Source organism: Malania oleifera, chromosome 8 (assembly GCF_029873635.1).
Source record: "Malania oleifera isolate guangnan ecotype guangnan chromosome 8, ASM2987363v1, whole genome shotgun sequence".
In the NCBI taxonomy this organism is placed as follows: domain Eukaryota; kingdom Viridiplantae; phylum Streptophyta; class Magnoliopsida; order Santalales; family Ximeniaceae; genus Malania; species Malania oleifera.
In genome coordinates this window covers 84313004-84331410 of record NC_080424.1, presented here as the reverse complement: position 1 = coordinate 84331410, position 18407 = coordinate 84313004, and the positions used below count along the sequence as shown (strand labels likewise).

Here is an 18407-nt window from a genome sequence, read left to right as displayed (position 1 = left end):
TTTTGAGAAAAAAAGGTTAACATTTATCAAAACTTTCACAAATTCAAATCTTAAAATTTATAGTTCCTAATACATTATTTTAGTTTAGTCATGAAATGAGAAGCGTACAACTACACATTTGTATGCATGTAAAATGATTAATTATTGGTTGGGTTGACATACATTTGATACTTAGGAATGAAATCCAACGTTACAAGCCCTATCAAGAAGAATTTTTTCTAGAAATCCAACTATTGGTTGGGTCCTGTTTGTTGAAACACCAATAAAGAAAAAAGATGCCATTGACAAACTTGAAATGTCCGGACTCCTTTGCTCGGAGTCACGTAACAGAAGTTTGACCGCACAGCACCCCACCAACTCCTATCAAGTACAATCAACAACAATAATAAAGAAATGTGATTCCCATGTATCAAATCAACTCAGCCCTGAATAAAACGACAAAGCTCAAGAAAAACAGCACTGCTTTCCTCAATCATTCACTTTCTTTCTCACCACCAAGACGAAGCCGCCAAAGTTGACGGTAAGTTAAATATGATTTTAAAAAATGATCTTAAACAAAGATTGTATGGAAGGAGAGTGCCAACAACAACTAGCTTCAAAATGGAAGAATAAAGCATGGGAAGAACAACAATATTGAATTTTGATAACAGCAAACAGTGGGCAATTACACATTTTCAAGCCCACTGCCCTTCATCCAAATACAGGGAGAAAGAAAGATTAATCATCTCTCAAAGCTGTGGTTTTACAAATGGGGCACAAGTTCTTGTGCATCAGCCACTGCTTGATACAGCCAGAGTGGAATTCATGCCCACAGTCCAGAGCTCCAAGATCATCTCCTTCACCATATTCCTCCTGAAAGAGTTCAAAATTGTTGGTTAAGATCGTGGAAGAGGTGTTGGGAGACTGAATTTCGAGCCTTGAATTTGAATTGGTATGAATTTACAAATGACTTAATATTTCTCTATTACATTCTGTCAAAATTCACACAATCAACTCCAATCTTCAGGCTCCTAAACACGTGGAGAGTTTTTATCGTGTGATTCAGTGACAAGCAATGCAAGAAATGATAGATCACCTGGCAAACACAACAGGGTTCTACATCCATCTCAGCTCCAGCAGCATTACATAAATATTTTCGCTGTTTCAGACGTTTCGAAATTGTTTCTTCACTCAATCCAGTGCTTACGTTTCCAATACGCTCTTCCAGTGCCAGTAACTCCTGCAATTCCAATGAACTTTGTGTTATTATACTTCCAATTGAAAGAAAAAAAATATTTAAAGAGAGAACCTCTACTTCAGTTTAAGATTTTGGAAGAAATCATGGCCTGTATATTCATAAAAAATACTTTTCATTTCCCACTACTAGATTTTCAAATAATCACAAAAATGTCAACTCCTTTTCTAGTTTTCCCAGATTTATATAGAAAAATTTAAAAATATAAAAAAACAGATGTTATCCAACTTTCCAATACAAATATTGGAAAACTGAAATGGAAAATAAAATTGCTTTCCTCAAGTGAACAGGGCCACTATGTCACTTTACCTCATAAGACATGTTATCGACATCAAGCCTCATATCTCTATGCCGGTCGTGGGCATCCGCCACCCCAAAAAATACAGACTGATCAAGGATCATGACATCCTGACACGGAAGAAAACGCACAAGTCAAATGCTAAATCAATGTGCAATGTAGTTGCAAGTAATTGAGAGGTGAGCATTGCTTGGCGTTAAACAAATTAACTGACCCAATTCTTGGTCCAATTTTGTGAATTTTCATGTTTGATTAACCAAATTAACCACCTTATATATTATAACTATACATGATCTGGCACAAAGTATAAACTCAATTCACTTCGGTCATAAGGTCATTCCCTTCCCTCCCAAAAATTGATATTTACACTACTTAATTCTCTCTTATTTCCATTGAATTTGTCAGATTTGAGCCTTTCGTGATTGAGAAGTGTATCTTTACTTTTTCAGTATATTTCCATTACACCATTTCGGTCAAGTTCAGTTAACCAAATTAACTGACCAAATCCCATTATTCATGGAATCATGGCAGGCAGCAGCTCAGTTTCAAATACCTTCTTAGTTCTTATCAATAAAATTATACTCCTTTCACTTTTTTTCCCCAGCCCATAACCTCCCTTTCTCAAGTCCATATTGTTACATATAATACTAATTTTTTATTTTTTATTTAAAAAATCAAATTCAAAAATTAAAGGACCATTTAGTATCACCATAAAAAATTATGGAAATGAAAACTAGAAATAGAAACAACTAAAAACCAAAATAGAAACTAAAAACTGAAAACTACAAACCTGTTTCGTTCATATCCAAAACTAAACAAATTAAAAATCTATTTGAACTCATGCTGTCCTTGAATCAAATAAGGATTAGAAGATATTATTAAAATAATAAAAAAGCAAAAAAAAGTATAAATTATGAAATATTAATAAAAAAATAAGACATTAATTATAATTAATTTATTTATAATTATATTTTAAAAATCACTTTTTAGCGCTCCAAAGCAAACCTATCTCATACATGACAATTGAAAAATGGTAAAATTGATTTTTCTAATAACTTTTAATATTTTCAAATTTTAGGAATTTAATAGAGATTTTTCTTTTAATTATATTTCAAATCACATTGTCATTTTATTTTTATTTTAATTAAAAAATTTGTATAAAGCAAGTGATATAATCCATAGGGTCAAGTATGGGCATTAAATTATCATAGCATCAAATTTTGGTTATGGAGGTGCAAACTAGAACTTCCTTCTTTATCCCCTCCGGAAAATGGGCTTTGGGGAGCTCTAGTGTAGTTGGATTGCTCAATGCATCCAAATCCCAAGCTTTTCAGTGCTCATAAATGGCTATCCTTCTGATTTCTTTCACTACTCGAGAGGCTTGAGATAGGGAGACCCCTTGTCCCTTTTTCTGTTTATTTTGGTTATGGAGGTGCTTAGCCTCATGCTAATGAAAGCTACCAAAAGAGGGATCTTTGGAGAACTCAAGTTGGGCGGAAATGGAAGGCTTACAAAAAGTTTCTCATCTCATTTTCCCAGATGATACTACTATTTTTTGCAAAGATGACCACCACATATCCTCAACCTCCGATGCATTTTGTTTGGGTTTGAGGCTATCTCAAGCCTAAAATTGAACCTTGATAAAAGTGAGCTTTTTCCAATTGGAGAGAACACAACAGGAGACCTTCCTTGCTGGTCTTCTGGGCTGCAAGATAGGATCCTTTACCATTAATTACCTTGGTCTCCCCTTCGGAGCCAAATACATAGACAAAGGAGTCTGGGACCCTATTACTGAATAGTTTAAAGAATATTACCAGGATGGAAAAGAAACTTCTTATCAAAAGCATGCAGACTTGCCCTTATCAGGAGCACTTTGGCGAATCTTCCAGTTTATTTCATGTCCCTCCTTCCCTTACCGACCTCAATCACTAGGAGATTGGAGGGAATTCGGAGAAGATTTATTTGGGGAAATTTAGGGGAGGACATCAAATATCACCTCGTTAGATGGGGAGTGGTTAAACGACCTGTTTGTTTGGGAGGTTTGGGGCTCAAATCCCTCCTCACTTTGAATAAACCCTTCCTCAGGAAGAGGTTATAGAGGCTCAAGAAGGAGAAAGACCACTTGAAATTCATCAGGTAATGATGGCATGATTTTTTCCAATATGTGACATTTCAAGTGGGAAATGGGGCTAACGTTTACTTCTGGCATGATCTGCGGCATGAGAATAGCAATCTTAGAGTTGTCTTTGCTTCCATCTACAGCTTGATTTATGACAAATATGCCCTTATCAATCATCATCTCCAAATCACTAATTAGGGGATTTTCTAGAATATTCCTTTTACTAGGAATGTGGCAAATCAAGAACTTCATGCACTCTCTAACTTTTAAAAAATTTTCTATAAATTCAGTTACCAAAGCATCCCTAATGAACCAAAATGGGCTTTGGACAAAATGGTGTTTTTATTGTTAAATCTTTCTACTAGAAGCTCTCATTGACTGGGAACAAATTGCAACAACTCCCCTTGGATTCACATTTGGAGGACAGCAGCCCCTTCAAAGGTTGCCATTTTTGTTTGGGAGTCCGCATATGGAAATATTTCAACCCCTAACAATCTGCATAAAAGAGGGCTTATGGTCACAAATAGGTCTTTGCATTGCTGATGTAGAATCAGTCGATCACATTCTTCTCCACTACCCCTGAACAAGGTACTCGTGGAATTTTGTTCTATGATTGACTGGACAGCAGTGGGTTACGAAAAACTCAGTTGGAGGGGAGATTTGGGCTTGGAAAGGCATCAGAGCCACCAAGAAGAAGCAAAAGGCTTTGAACCTCATCCCTCTCGCCATCTGCAGAAAAGAGGGCTTACAGTCACAAATAGGCGTTTTCTTTGTATGGCTGATGCAGCATCAGTCAACCACGTTCTTCTCCACTGCCCCCGGACAAGTTTCAACTTGTGGAATTTGGTTCTATCCTTGACTAGACAGCAGTGGGTTACAGCAAATTCAGTTGGAGTAGAGATTTGGGCTTGGAAAGGCATCAGAGCCACCAAGAAGAAGCGAGAGGCTTGAACTTAATCCTTTTTGCCATATTTTGGTGTGCTTGGAAAGAAAGAAATAAGAGAACCTTCAAGGATACAACTACTCCACTTTAGATTTGCAAAGACCAGTGTATTTCTGCTGCCTCTAGCTGATTTAATGGCCAAATTGTTAATGATCATAATGTAATCCTTGATGTTTGTGAAACTCTACGAAGTGGTTGATGTTTTGTACCGCAGGTTGGCATCCCCTTGATGCCTTGCTCTTATAATTTTCTCTTTACTGATCAAAAAAAAAATTATCATAGCATCAAGTTGCCATAACGATTAAAAACCATAAATATGATTTTCACTTTTTACAAAAACTAGCAATAGATACAGACAACTAGCAACACAAACAAACAACTGTTAAAACTATTTTTCACCATATAGCAATAAAAGACACCCCCGGGCCACAATCCTCCCCGCCTTGTAAGGGTAGAGGGAGGGTTGTCACAGTTTACACAATCTTACCCCTGCTTTTGTGCAGAGAGGCTAATTCTTTGATCTCAAACCCATGACCAACCAGTCATAAAGGAGCAACCTTACCCTTGTTCCAAGGTCTGTCGATGCAGGATAAGAAGCAAGACCTCGGGAAGATCCTTGTTGGGAGAATACTTAAAGAAGACTTGGATCTAGGATTGTTGGGTTTAATTAGCAGTTTATTATGTGTGTTTCGTACTATTTAGCATACGATTATGTACATTTGGGGATTGTTTGCAATATCTGTGTAATGCAGGGGTTTGTTTATAATTCATGTAGCTATTTTAGGGGTATGTGTTTAGGCTTTCTTATAAATAATGTATGAAATCCATGTTGTAGGCAGTTGATGAATTTGAATTGAAGTGAATCTGAGTTTCCCCCTTGTATCTCCTCTCTCCTCCCTTCCTTCTCTTCTAATTTCTCCATGGCTACAGAAACTTGATACTGCCCCTGCATCATTTGGTATTAGAGCCCAAATTTGATCTCCGTTCTTCCACTTTAGTCCTACCATTTCCCCCTCACTCTTCTCCTCTTCTCTTCTTCCTCTTCTGTTCTTCTTTCTTTTCTCTATTCTGATCTCCCGTTTTGTCCCTAATCCTCTGCTGTCCAGCAGCCTTCTGCCCTCTCCTCCTTCTTCTCTTTATTCTGTCCCCCAACTCTCTCTGATTTCTGAATTCTGTTGCTGTATCTCCACAGTTATTGTCCAGAAATTCTACCAATCTTTCATCTTCTTCTTCCTATTTTCTCTTCTGCATTTTCTTAGCTCTCTCTCTCTCTCTCTCTCTGAATATCAGTTCAAAAAAATATAAAGCAGTTCTGAACTTTTCGAAAAATTCCAGTCATGTTCCCCAGCCTTTTGAACACCTTTCCTGGCTGATTTTCAAGACACCTCCACCACCCAAATAATCAGAACCCCTCAAAACCCCCCATCCACTTGAATTTTGTCGCTGTCCAACAACCGGTTAAGCTCCACACGTAGGCCAAACCTCTCCCAGATGAGGACCTCACAAAACCCTAAGTTACTGCTTTTTTTCATCACACCACCAATACCCTTGAACTCCTCATCCCCTGATCTCCCCTCAACCAATGTTTCCTCGCCAGTGTATCGCCGCCGGGGTCCCTTGCACCAGCGACCTGCGAGTGGAACTCTGCCTGAAGCTTCTCCTGGTTCCAGAATCCTGAAAATTTGATTCCAGCCACGAAAAATTGGTGTTTTCTCCTTAGATTTTGATTTGCAGCATGATATTTTGGCTCCAGACTTGATATTTTGCAAGTATGATAATTTGCCTGGAGAAGTGAGAAATTCTCCCTGCCAGCACTAAAAACCAGGTTCTATTGCTGCATTTTGTGAATTTTCAAGGTGAGTTTGTTTCATTTCAGCATGACACTCAAGATCAAAGGAGAATTGAAGATAGTTCTTGAAAATGGGAGTCAACTTTATGGTTTTGCTCGACTAGATTGAGTATTGTGGGCAAGTGTGTTAAGAACTTTTGGTGATATATAGTTGCAGTGTATACAAGTAAAAATCCAGCAACATGGTGACAAAATATTGGACAAAGGACTGCCATGTATCATACCTTGGGCACAATTTGAAGCTTTTCCACACCTTTCTCAAGTGTGGAGGAAATGTATACAAATTCATCATTGATGGAAGATGTCCTATGAGTGTGGTTTATAGAAATGGAGTCACTGGAATGCAACGTCATCCAGAACCTGCCAGGGTCTTATGAAATATCTTGGATAAAAACACTACCACACATGTTTGTGAAAGATGTTTAGTTCCTATCCAAATTGGCGACTATTCTGATAATGTTTGGTGTGATATCATACCTCTGAAGAGATTGGCCATGTACTCCTTGGTTCTCCTTGGTTGGATGATACGGGTGTGACTCAAGGACATGAGAGCACATATGTCTTCCACTATAATGGTAAGAAGATCATCTTAGAGCCCACACATCCAATCAACCAAGGCAAAGAATCTGTCAAAGTACTCAACTTGAAGACACTACAAGCAAGGCAATGAATGTGCTTGAAGACATCCAACATCTTTCAAACATTCCTATTGTTGGAGTTCATCATTCCTGATGTGTTTATTGATGCCAACTCTCAATTTAAGTCTATGATGCTGCCAAAGGATCATGGTTTCTTGTATCGCTCAAGTGTTCACTTTCAAAGAATTCAAGTTTGCTTCTCACTTTTGATCCTCCAACATTTCAAAATTCAAGAATTGATGTAGGATAAGAAGGTAAACCTCAGGAAGATCCTTGTTGGAAAATACTTAGAAGAATTGGATTGAGGATTGTTGGGTTTATTTAGAAGTTTATTATGTGTGTTTAGTATTAATTAGTATAGGATTATGTGTATTTGAGGGTTGTTTGTAATATTTGTGTAATTTAGGGGATCGTTTGTAATTCATGTAGTTTTAGGGGTATGTGTGAAACTTATGTGTGTAGGCTATCTCATAAATAGTCTATGAAAGACATGTTGTAGGCAGTTGTCGATGAATTTGAATTGAAGCAAACGCAAGTTTCTCTCCTCCCTTCCCCTGGCTGCAAAACCTTGATGCTGCCCCTGCATCACCTGCCCTCATAGAAAACACAGACAATACCAAACAACCCCTATATATGTAAATTTTATCATCATCCCCACCAACTCCCCATCATCTAGTGTATATCAAAACCATTTCAATAATCCACACATTAATATTTTTTTTGCTTCATACACGACGTTTTTTCACGCTTCAATAAGTTTTTGTGTTGGGTTAAAAAATGTGATTAAAGTAACTAGCAAACCCCTTTCCTAAAATCTCTCCATGGAACTCCCATGCACTACAAATTATAATTTTTTACACTTGTAACTAATCTATGTCCATGTTTCTCCATTTTGCTCCAACTCAATGGGGTAATTTACCACAACTGCATGCATGTGAATTGCATGTACACCATCTCTAGTTATTTATCAAGCCAAGAAGCATTTTTCTGCAGCAACAATAAAATATAATTAACTTCCAAAATGCCCCTTATGCCATTCCTCCACCTGACTCCACCCAATACCCATGTCTCCCAAATACAATCAATCTGCATGGGATCTTGTGCACTACATCCAGTTATTACTATTGGAACCACAAAAGAAGCCAAGGAGCTCAGTGTTCACATTTAATAAAATAAAAGGAGTTTTAGCATATCAATTTAGATCAATATAGAAGCTTACACATTAAGGAGATTAATGATAAAGTTTCAAAGAGAAGAAGAGGAACTCATACATGATTTGTATTGTTGACGAGAAGAAAACCTTTGAGGTATCCAGGAAGAACTACTGTGGGTTCTATAAAAGAAATGAGTAGATTGTAGGTATATCAATATGCGTTGATTGGAAAAAGTGATGGTAGTATGTGCTGAACCAGGTAAGTTTTGAAGGTCAGACTCACAAGTACTGATTGGCGGTGTCAGAAAATAAGTGCTGGCTGCACGTACTTGTAAAGCGAGTAGTATATAGATACTCATATTTATAGTGAGTAGTACTTAGCTACTCACGTTTATAATGACTAGTGAATTTTAAAATAGATTTACACATATTTCATTGTTTGAGAAAATGTTGTAGCCTCATAATAAATAAATTAAAATTAATAAAAATTACAAGATCAAATTGTTTTAATTTATAAATATAGTTATAAAAATATATTTACAAAAAAAAATAATTAATTTGACTACAAATGTTTAAATTGTATTAAAATTATTAAAATATAATTTATAATGCTTCAAATTTAATAATACATTTATCTATAAAAAATTTATTTATATAATTTATTAAATTATAATTTATAAATTATAAAAAATGCTAATAAAATTTATTATTGAATTATGACTTTGGGAACTTGTCAAAAGCAAACTTTGTTGGCCAAAATTACAAGTTATCACGCAGTTATCGTAACACTTACAGAAAGTGTGATAATTGCTTATAAAATCCACTTAAATTGAGAACTTGTTTTTAAGTATTTTATATAATAAGCACACTTTTTGAACATATCAACCAACACATATTGTGCACAAACATTTATTTTTAAGTTGTAAATACTTTACACTTTTTTGCTGCCAACCGGTGGCATAAGTGGCTCTAAATGATTCCCAGATGACATTAAGGATATGTATAGGGTAATGACTAATTGAGCATTTTTTGGGATGAGTGTAGCTAATTTCTCTTCACAGTAGGCATACATGAATGGTTGATCCTCAGCTTTTTCTTCTTGCTTAGTTATGGATGAATTTACAAGACATCCCTAAAATGAAGTTCTATGTAGATGATATTGTCTGCATTGATGAAACTAGACATATAGGAATAATGGAGAAACTATTAAAGTTGATAGTCAAGAAATTTGTATTAACACTAGATATCAATACCTTAGATCTATTATATGAGACAAAGGAGAAATTGAAGAAATGATGCATAGAGTTAAAAGCAGGTTGGATACTCAAGCATGTTTCGTAATCCTAAAATACCTTTAAAATTAAAAGAAAAGTATTATAAGAGATTATAAGACCAGCCATACTGTATGAATCAAATTGTTGAGCAATTAAGAAAAAACATATCTAAAATGTAAATGTTGCATAATTGAGAATGCTAAGATGAATGAGAAGTACAACTCTAAAAGATAAAAATAAGAGAAGACCAAATTATTAAAGGTAGCAAGAATGGGAAAGGCAGGCCTAGAATGACTTAGAGATGGTGAATATGAGGGATGCAGCTCTAAATTGTGTGAAATAGCAAAAACTATATATGTTCATATGGCCTATCCTACCTAGCGCTAGCGGGACCTAAGACTTGGTTGTTATGGTGTTGTAAGGAAGTGAAATTCTTTGCTTCTTAGAAAGGCTCGCCAGGCCATTTGTCACTACCACTAATGAGTTAACATTATTTTATTTTATTTATAAAAAAAAAAGGTAAACCAAAGGAACATGTGTGCGCCCCTATGCCTCCACATGCCACATTACAACACTTCCATCTACATGCTTTTTTATAATAATAATAATAATACAAGTCTTAAATGACAGGATCTCACCTCAAATCCTAATCCCTCACGCCGGCGCACAAGATCCAAGACATTACGAATCTGTTCCACACAAAATGGAACTGTCAGAACTTATATAATGCTTATTTTCCAAATGAAAATTATACACACACACACACACACATATACATAATGGAAGTAACAGTAAACTTAATATTCAAATGGCACAAGCTTACCTTAAATGTTCAGACAACACAACCAAAAACAGGTGCTCAATAAAAACATACATTTGGGATTGAAACCCACCTCAAGTTTGAATTCACAAGAAGAATATACAGTCTAGGTGATATGAGACTTTCGGCTGTAAAACACCTAATCAAACAGAGCCTTCTTTAGTTTTACTAGACCACAGTTACAAAAAGTATTCCACATGTCGAACACAAAGTCTGAAGAACTGAGCAATACTCTTACTCTTTTTTATGATAGAATCAAATCATTGCTAAGTCTACAACAGGTTATGACCTCAATGGCTGTCTTTAACAAAGTGATTCCATTATAAAATTGATTTCACATCGAGGCATACTCACCAGCAACGCTAAGCCTCTTAACTGCAAGATGGAAATAAATGACCTGAACAATGGACCCATGCCCCCTACCACCCTGCATATACATGTGTATCCCCTCACTGTCTCATTGCGAGATCTACCTCCAACAAGGGGTTCTACCAAAACTGCTCCATCAGGTATTAAAAAAACCAAAAAACTGAAATATTTTTATTATTAAAATAAAATAAATATATTTGTATAGTTTTTTTCATTATAAAAATATTAAAGAAAAAATAATTATACCGCTGACAATACGTAACCTAGTTGAAAAATAATATAAAATTAAAATAAAATGATAAAAAAAATGTAGGAACTAGGAAACTATGAACAATTGAATAGAAATGCTATATTTAAATACACACACACACAGTATTCGGTGCAGGGTGGATTTGGGCATGAGAATATATTTCCCACTTACTGCTCCAAATCTACCTTAGATTACAATTAATCCCCAACTACTATCCTAATCTGTTTAGAGAATTACCAAATCTGCCCCAATACAGGCGCAATGAGGTGGGATATCCACCAACCTAGATCATTTACATCCCTAACAGTAACCAAAAAGCAAATACATATGAACAACTGTTAAGCCAAACCAAGCTGGGAACAGAATTAAGGTTAAATTTGGTACGCAGAATGTAACTGTGAGAATAAAATAATTGTGGCATAGGAATATAATATTTGATATTAAACAGTTGTGTTTTTTATGCTAATTACCATGCAAGAGTTGATGTTATTGCAATGAGCATTGAATAGGAACTGACATAGAATAGGCATTCTCATGATGAAATTTGGTAATAATCATTCCTTGTGTATTTTATGTTAGTAACAATAACACTAAATTTTGTATGGGCATTTCCCTGAAAAGATACAGCCTCTTTTTCATAATTATTATGCCCATATACCATTCCACTACTAACTTATTCCATTCCACAAAACCAAACTTAGTTCCCACCAAGGAAGTTCCAATAATACAAAACAAGTCTAAAACTAATTCAAGCATCTAGAATAATCCACATTTTCCTCAAGGTTGAAATGGAAAATATAGTTAGTCATACACAGCAGGAAATAGACCATCAAAACCGAGGAAAATCTGCTTCCAAATCAAAATGCCTCATAAATTTATTGACAGACCTAATGTCAAAAGAAGACAAAAAAAGATTTCAAATGGATGAGTATCTCAAATGCAAAAAGGTTAAAAAGAAAACCCAAAGAGATTAGGTCAGACCAGCAAGCGTTTAATTATGAAAGCAAACAGCCACTGATCAAAATCATTTACAATCATCTTGAAATCCAAAGAAAAAAGGCTCTAACACCCTCGCCATCCATGTAACTAATTGTTACATTAAATAAAGCTTTAAACACGTCCTTTTTCAAAATTAAAGTTTTATTTTTCGAATTAAAGAAAAATTTCACAATAGACTTTTTCCTGAAATTAAAAAAAAATCCAAAATTATCCGTACTCTATAAAAACAAATCAAACATGTAATAGCCTCAAATTTACACTTGTAATAGCAAGATTGTGGAGAACTAGATGTTCAATTTAGATGTAAAAAATAAATAAACAATAAAAGGTGTAAAGGAAGACCAAAACGTCTATACATGATGACTCAATAATCTAGAACACAATCCAAAAAAGGACTTAGCAAGGAAATTTCCTAAGAACAGACTCCAAGCATACGGTTTAAAGAGAAACTTCCTATTCAACTCAAAATTCTAAAGAGATAAAATTGCTGCTTTCCCTACAAATACCAAAAGACCAGAAGAAACTGCACCCTGTGGAGAGGCAACAGCATTTTCCAGAGTCCTCTTGTTCCTTTCCCTCCAAATACCCAGTAGCAAGTAAGAAAGAACAACCTTACAACCTCTCCATAAAACTAAACATTATTTCTTCACTATAACTCCAGAAGAAGCAAGCATACCTTGCTCACCACCTTGGGCAGCACCTACTGTGCTGCAAATAGGTTCAATAACATATTGGTTGATTCCAAAGCCAACAGGCAATGCATATAAGTTCACAATTGATTTGATCACTGGATTTCTTCTTACACATACAATATGCACGGCGAACAATGAACTAGGTATCAAACGTTGGTTGCTATGGGCAATAATATTCAAACTGACATCCCGAACACAAATTTGAAAATTAACAAATAGTACATTACTCTATTAGAGAAATAATGGGTTTATGGCAATAACCCAAAGGTGTGGCCTTATCATTCCCATTTAAGAGAAATTAAAGCAAAATTGTAACTGTGGGCTTGGGATATATCAAAACGCCAATGACCAATCACATTAACATTTTCCAGTTAAAATCATTTTAAAGCAATAACATAAGAAAACCAATATTTTCTTCATAAGACAAACCCTGTTTTCAGCTTGCCTATACTGCTATTGATTTCCTAATCAATGCTGCATCGCAAGTACACAACAGTGAAAATGACTGCAACTATTAAAATTGGTCTTGTAGTCCCCCCTTCGAGGAAAGAAGATTACAATGTCAAAAATGGAAGCAAGCATGGGTAATATGAATGAAAGCTCGGGATACACAATTGACAATTCCATAAAAAAAAGTTATCCTTGACATTTAAAGAAAACAGGACAATGCAACCTAGAGAAGGATCCACATTCCAGAGTTTTCCACCCATGGTGAATCCATATTGATCCCATCAACACTGGGAAAATTACCAAGTTTACTACATCCGCAAGTTTAAAATGACAGCATGTTCCTTTGTGCTTTACTTTCAACAATTAATTATAACCCTTTTAACACCCTTAAAAATATGACTCAAACATGTTTAGTTGTCTGAATTAAGTAGACTACCCTTCTAACATTGTCAATTTTTAAAATTTTTCTATGTTTCATTGTAATTTTTTTTCTTACTCACCACCCCCCCCCCCCTTCCCAAAAAAAAGGAGTAAGCAACAACCATCTATTGGACCACACCGAGGGCACAAAAAACGTTAGTGTAAGATTGTTTTCAACTATTAGATTGCATTATTTTTCTTAAACATCTTTGTCCTAGTTAAGTCTTGGTCACAATTCATTACACTAAGGTAATTTCACAAATTTAGCACAAGATTCCCATTATATAAAACCACCACAGCGACCATACACTCAAGAGATCCCTGACCAAACACAATGAATGATGGTAACACATTTCAAGTGAAAAAATTGTGTAGCCATATAAAAAAGAGTTCAGAACAAACCTCAGATACCAGTCTGCTTCTCCCTTCACTGCCTGCAGAAAAATTTCGCAATGAATGGGGAAATCCAAGGACGCTATCACCCTGGCTGTCCAACCATAATGCTGACCTTGAGTGTGACTGATGATGCCCCTGACTACCAGCTCCAGATGGAAGCAGCATCTCTGGTGAGGGAGCAGGGTCTGAATGAAGTGGAGAATGATTACTGCCCTGGCCACCAGAGTCAGAGCCAACAGAAGAAAACAATGATCGACGAACAAACTCAGACAATCTCCGAGGATATTGTGAAGAAGGATTGCGATGAGGAACTCGATTAGAAGCAGATGATGGATGGGCAGCACCTGAATTTGAGCCAGTCCTAGAAGTTGAAGCAACATTTCCTGGAATACTTATATTTCCACTTGCTAAATTCCAATTTGTTGGATTTTGAGCTGAATTTCTCAAATCAGCGGCAGGAATAAACATAGGATGTTCTGAAATGTTTCTTGGCAAACTTCTTGAGTTGGATTCCTCACGTAGCGAGGCATCTCTAACTCCAGATATGACAGAATTTGATGAATTACCAGATCTTGAGCTAGAGGCTCCATTCCACCTAAATGAATGCACATTTCGTGGCATAGGAGGAACACGCACCACGAAAGACTGGTTTTGAGAACTTGTGCTGTCTGTTGTCTGTGCCAATCCCAGGTCAGGAGAATGATTAACTGGAAGAAGTCTCAAAGATTGACCAGGAGATGAAACATTAAAATGACCAACAGAACTCCCTCTTGAAAACAAATTAGGGGGTAGAGAATCTTGTTGGTGTGAAGGATTTACCCTCATGCGGAAATTTCTCTGGGAGCTTTCAGCACTTCCCGCTTCGGTTAGGGAAGGAACATTGTCAGAAGGTCCTCCAGCTGCACCAATGCCAAGTCTTGGATTCACCTGCTCGAAGGGTCCAACACCAAGAAAATTATCTGAGGGAGTAGATATAGTTAAACTACCGCCAGCATTATTGTGAGCAGGAACAGCGTGCCATATGCTACTTTCTGCATGCTGAAAGCTTGAACTTCCATCCATGGACGATTGGCCAACACTCCCATCAAGAGCCTTTCTTTTACAGGACAACCGACGACCATCCAAAGAACAACCTGGTCTGCCATCATTCTCTTCAACCAAATATCCAGCAGTTCTAGAATGAGCCCCAAAAGGATCAGAAGAGCTACTGGTAGAAGGAATCTGCTCATTTATTGAACTGCCTGACTTGTATGAATTAGGACATTCCACGACTTGACAATTATCCCCGCCATGGGCAACAAATCTGGCATTAATGTTAATGTTATGAGTTATAGGATCAGAACTTGAACTTTGCAACAACAATGGCCCATTTGCAATTTGATTGGTACTAAAGTTCACATTAACATTGTCCATTGAAAGAAGATTAGTTGTCTCACATCGCTGTTCTTCCAACCTTGGACCAGCACCAGCAGAAGCAATCAATGAAGAAGACAGTCCATGCTCCATTTTATGTTCATCGCGACTCATCTCGTTTTGAGCACTGCTGGAACTTGGTTGACCTAAACTCCACCGGCCCAAATTCTGCCCTTCATGTCTAATAGCATTCAGATATGTAACATTTGTATCACCATGTGGCAGAATATAGTCTGGTAACCTATTTTCTGATGGATTCCTTAAATTATTCCAGCAGATCTGCTGCTCTATACCAGTATTACTTGATGTAGATCCATGATCAAAATCTAGTGTTTCAGGCAAGGAACTAATAGTGCCCCTTTGCCCTTGCATTAGGGTTATTTTGTATTCCCTTATAAAAAATGTTCGAGTCCTGAATAAATTCCCAGAATAAACAGTATGCCAGGCACAGCAACTCTTTTGAAAGCCTGAAATCATGGAACCGCAAACAACAATATAAGAGACATTCAAATAACCACAAGTCATGTACTGACTAACCAATTCCATGCAACATAAGATCAGCATACAAAAAACAATATAAATGCAAAAGCTCTTGCAACCAATTGACCCATTTCCAGGTACTAATCCAAACAAGTAAAAATGGGCTTAACAGATTCACCATAAGCTTAACAAATTCTTTATCACAGTGGGGTGTGCAATGGCAGAAGTAATACAGATAACTGATACCAAAAGGATATTTGGCTCCAAATGCATAACATCGCATTTTCCAATTCACTATGGGTATAACTAATTACATTAGTGGAAGAAACGTAAGAAGCCCATCTAAGACTTACAATAAACCAAGGAACTATATTAATATAATGCACGACCATGAGTAGTAAAAAGAAGAGATAAACAGTTCAAGCAAAGACACTCAGCTGGGCCAATCCATTTATTTGCCATCTAAACCAGTCAAGACTTGATTGGGGAGGGCGACCAAGAACCAAGACATTTACTAGTTCATTAACACATTACACCTCAAACAACCATATTAAATTGAATCTGCCCCCGGCAGAACAGTCCAGTAAGGAACAACAGAAATTCGTACAATCCGTGTGAGCTAGATAGCCGATGAGATGAGCTACTCGCTGTGGGAGCTTAAACCGATGTCCCTAAATCTTACAAGCCCCAGATGACAGAGTAAAGCAACATGAGCATCAGTCGCGGAAAACCAAATTCTACTAAGGCAAACTCCGAGTCCGAGGACAGGCTATTCACAAATAATACGCATCTATCCACGGAAGATTTCTGACAACGAACAACAAAGAAGGCAGGCAGATGAACAATTCAAGCTACAACACGCAACTACCATACCATGGGAAGACGAAGAATTTGCAGCTCGACTAAACACATAACGTTAATCTTTATTTCACAAAATAAAAATCAAACTCATGGACCAAAAATACGGAATAAAGGGCAAAATAGTCGGTTATTCTTCTTCGAAGCCTCCTCAGAATCAATACTGGATGAGCCCAGCAACGGTAAAAGACAAATCTAATTCACGAACCAGCTCGTATCAAACGATCCGAAATTTAAAAATCACGAATAATCAGTGAAAATAAAAAAAGACCCATGGTTTTAAAACCCAAAAAAAAAAAACAAAAATCTCAACAACGCAGCTGCACAAATATTTGACAAAAACATGAGACGATCGCCAATCGATCGCTCCAAAGAGAGAGAGAGAGAGAGAGAGAAGGAAAGATGAACCGAAGAACGTACAAAAGAAATTAGATGCCGGAAGAAGCCGATCGATCTAAAGCCCAGTTCTCCGGAGAAAACGAAGAAGAAACCTCCCTTTGCTCTCTGCTTCCCCTCTCCTTTTTTCTCTAGGCAGAGAAAAGATGGGGGCAAAGAGACAGAGAAGAGGCGCAGTGAACAATGGGGGAAAGAGAAAAGGCAGGCTGGATGGAGGATGAGATGAGAATAGAATGGCGAGAGAGAGAGAGAGAGAAGAGAGAGAGATAAAAGAAGACAGCTACTGCTAATCTTCCAATTTACAAAACAACCCAGAGGACAAACAGAGTAAATAGTCAGCAGTTTCCTAACATGAATTTTTAAAAAATTAAAAATAAACATATACAGAATATACAAAAAAAAAAAGACAAACGGAAAGTTCCCCTGCTCCTATTTTCTCTTCTCTGTTTTTGGCACCAAAAATCTCTAAAAAATTATACCAAAATCAAAAACAAATCGCCTCTCTCCCGTGTTATTTTATTTTTTATTCATTAAAAATACTTTAAGTGATAAACTCAAGATTTATCAAACGTCAAATTTTAAATCTTTGAAATTATAATCTTTTATTTAAAATAATATTTAAATATTTAAATAAAGAATAATAAAGGGGCGAGTAATAAAAATTATGCAACCCAAAAAAGAGGGAGAGAGAAAGAAAACCCAGCAAAGAGAGACCCGTCTCCCAATACGCGCCGTAGAAGCAGTCCATCTCTGGGTTCTCTCATCACGCCAAGCACCTGTGACCCATCACATGTCTCTCTCTGTGCGAGGTGGGTGTGAGTTGTGAGTTGTGCAGTGACCATTAATTTGGTAATGGGAATGGAGTTGGGATGCAATGGAATTTAAAAATGTACATGGCAATTTTATAATGGCATGGGATCCACCATCAGACGACTTGGATTTTGCCCTTTACCTAAAGTCCCGGATACCCTGTTTCGCTTTGACCCTCTACAAATAGACTCCTTTTTCCATCATCTCTAATAATGAGTAATATCTAATGTTATGATTATTATGTTATGCATAGATGTGCACTTGACGGAAACAGAATCATATTGGGGGTGGGGGTGGGGGTGGTGACCTTGTGTTGTTTTGTTCCGTCTCTGAGCCCTTGAGAGACAGTAAAAGAGGTGTGAATGCAGAGACTTTGGGGCGTGAGGATCTGCGACTGTTACCAAACTTGCTTTAAATTGTTTCATATATATGCATGCACCCTTCGTGTTCGTGGGCTTCTCTGCTTCTTCCCAATTGGATCTTTGTTCTTATTTCTTACCTTTCAAAGGGGTTTTGGTCCTTTGGTTTTTGGTTGCTCTGCTTTTT

The 18407-nt window shown here is 36.7% G+C and overlaps 1 protein-coding gene across 3 annotated transcripts; it reads right to left on the bottom strand.

The window, feature by feature from the left end:
* Window positions 1-497: 497 nt before the first annotated feature.
* LOC131161687 (probable E3 ubiquitin-protein ligase RHG1A) lies at window positions 498-17917 on the bottom strand. 3 transcript variants are annotated; one of them, XM_058117616.1, is made up of 6 exons: window positions 17751-17917; window positions 13911-15784; window positions 10147-10197; window positions 1544-1642; window positions 1076-1219; window positions 498-852 (listed from the first exon to the last, which is right to left on the bottom strand). In XM_058117616.1, exons 1-6 carry the CDS (start codon window positions 17797-17799, stop codon window positions 718-720), a joined length of 2352 nt encoding a protein of 783 aa, XP_057973599.1. In that variant the 5' UTR covers window positions 17800-17917; the 3' UTR covers window positions 498-717. The 3 variants fall into 3 exon arrangements, with proteins under 3 accessions (XP_057973599.1, XP_057973600.1, XP_057973601.1); XM_058117617.1 differs by having other exon boundaries at window positions 17766-17891; XM_058117618.1 differs by lacking the exon at window positions 17751-17917 and adding an exon at window positions 16236-17336.
* Window positions 17918-18407: the final 490 nt, after the last annotated feature.

Bases quoted from the DNA above. Each gene is read 5' to 3' on its own strand.
- LOC131161687 (XM_058117616.1), bottom strand. From the start codon at position 17,799: ATGGACTGCTTCTACGGCGCGTATTGGGAGACGGGTCTCTCTTTGCTG. The intron at 10,198-13,910 runs GTTTGTTCTGAA...TGTGTGGAACAG, and splicing joins GAAGCAGACTGGTATCTGAG to ATTCGTAATGTCTTGGATCT. The intron at 1,220-1,543 runs GTAAAGTGACAT...TTGGAATTGCAG, and splicing joins TCGATAACATGTCTTATGAG to GAGTTACTGGCACTGGAAGA.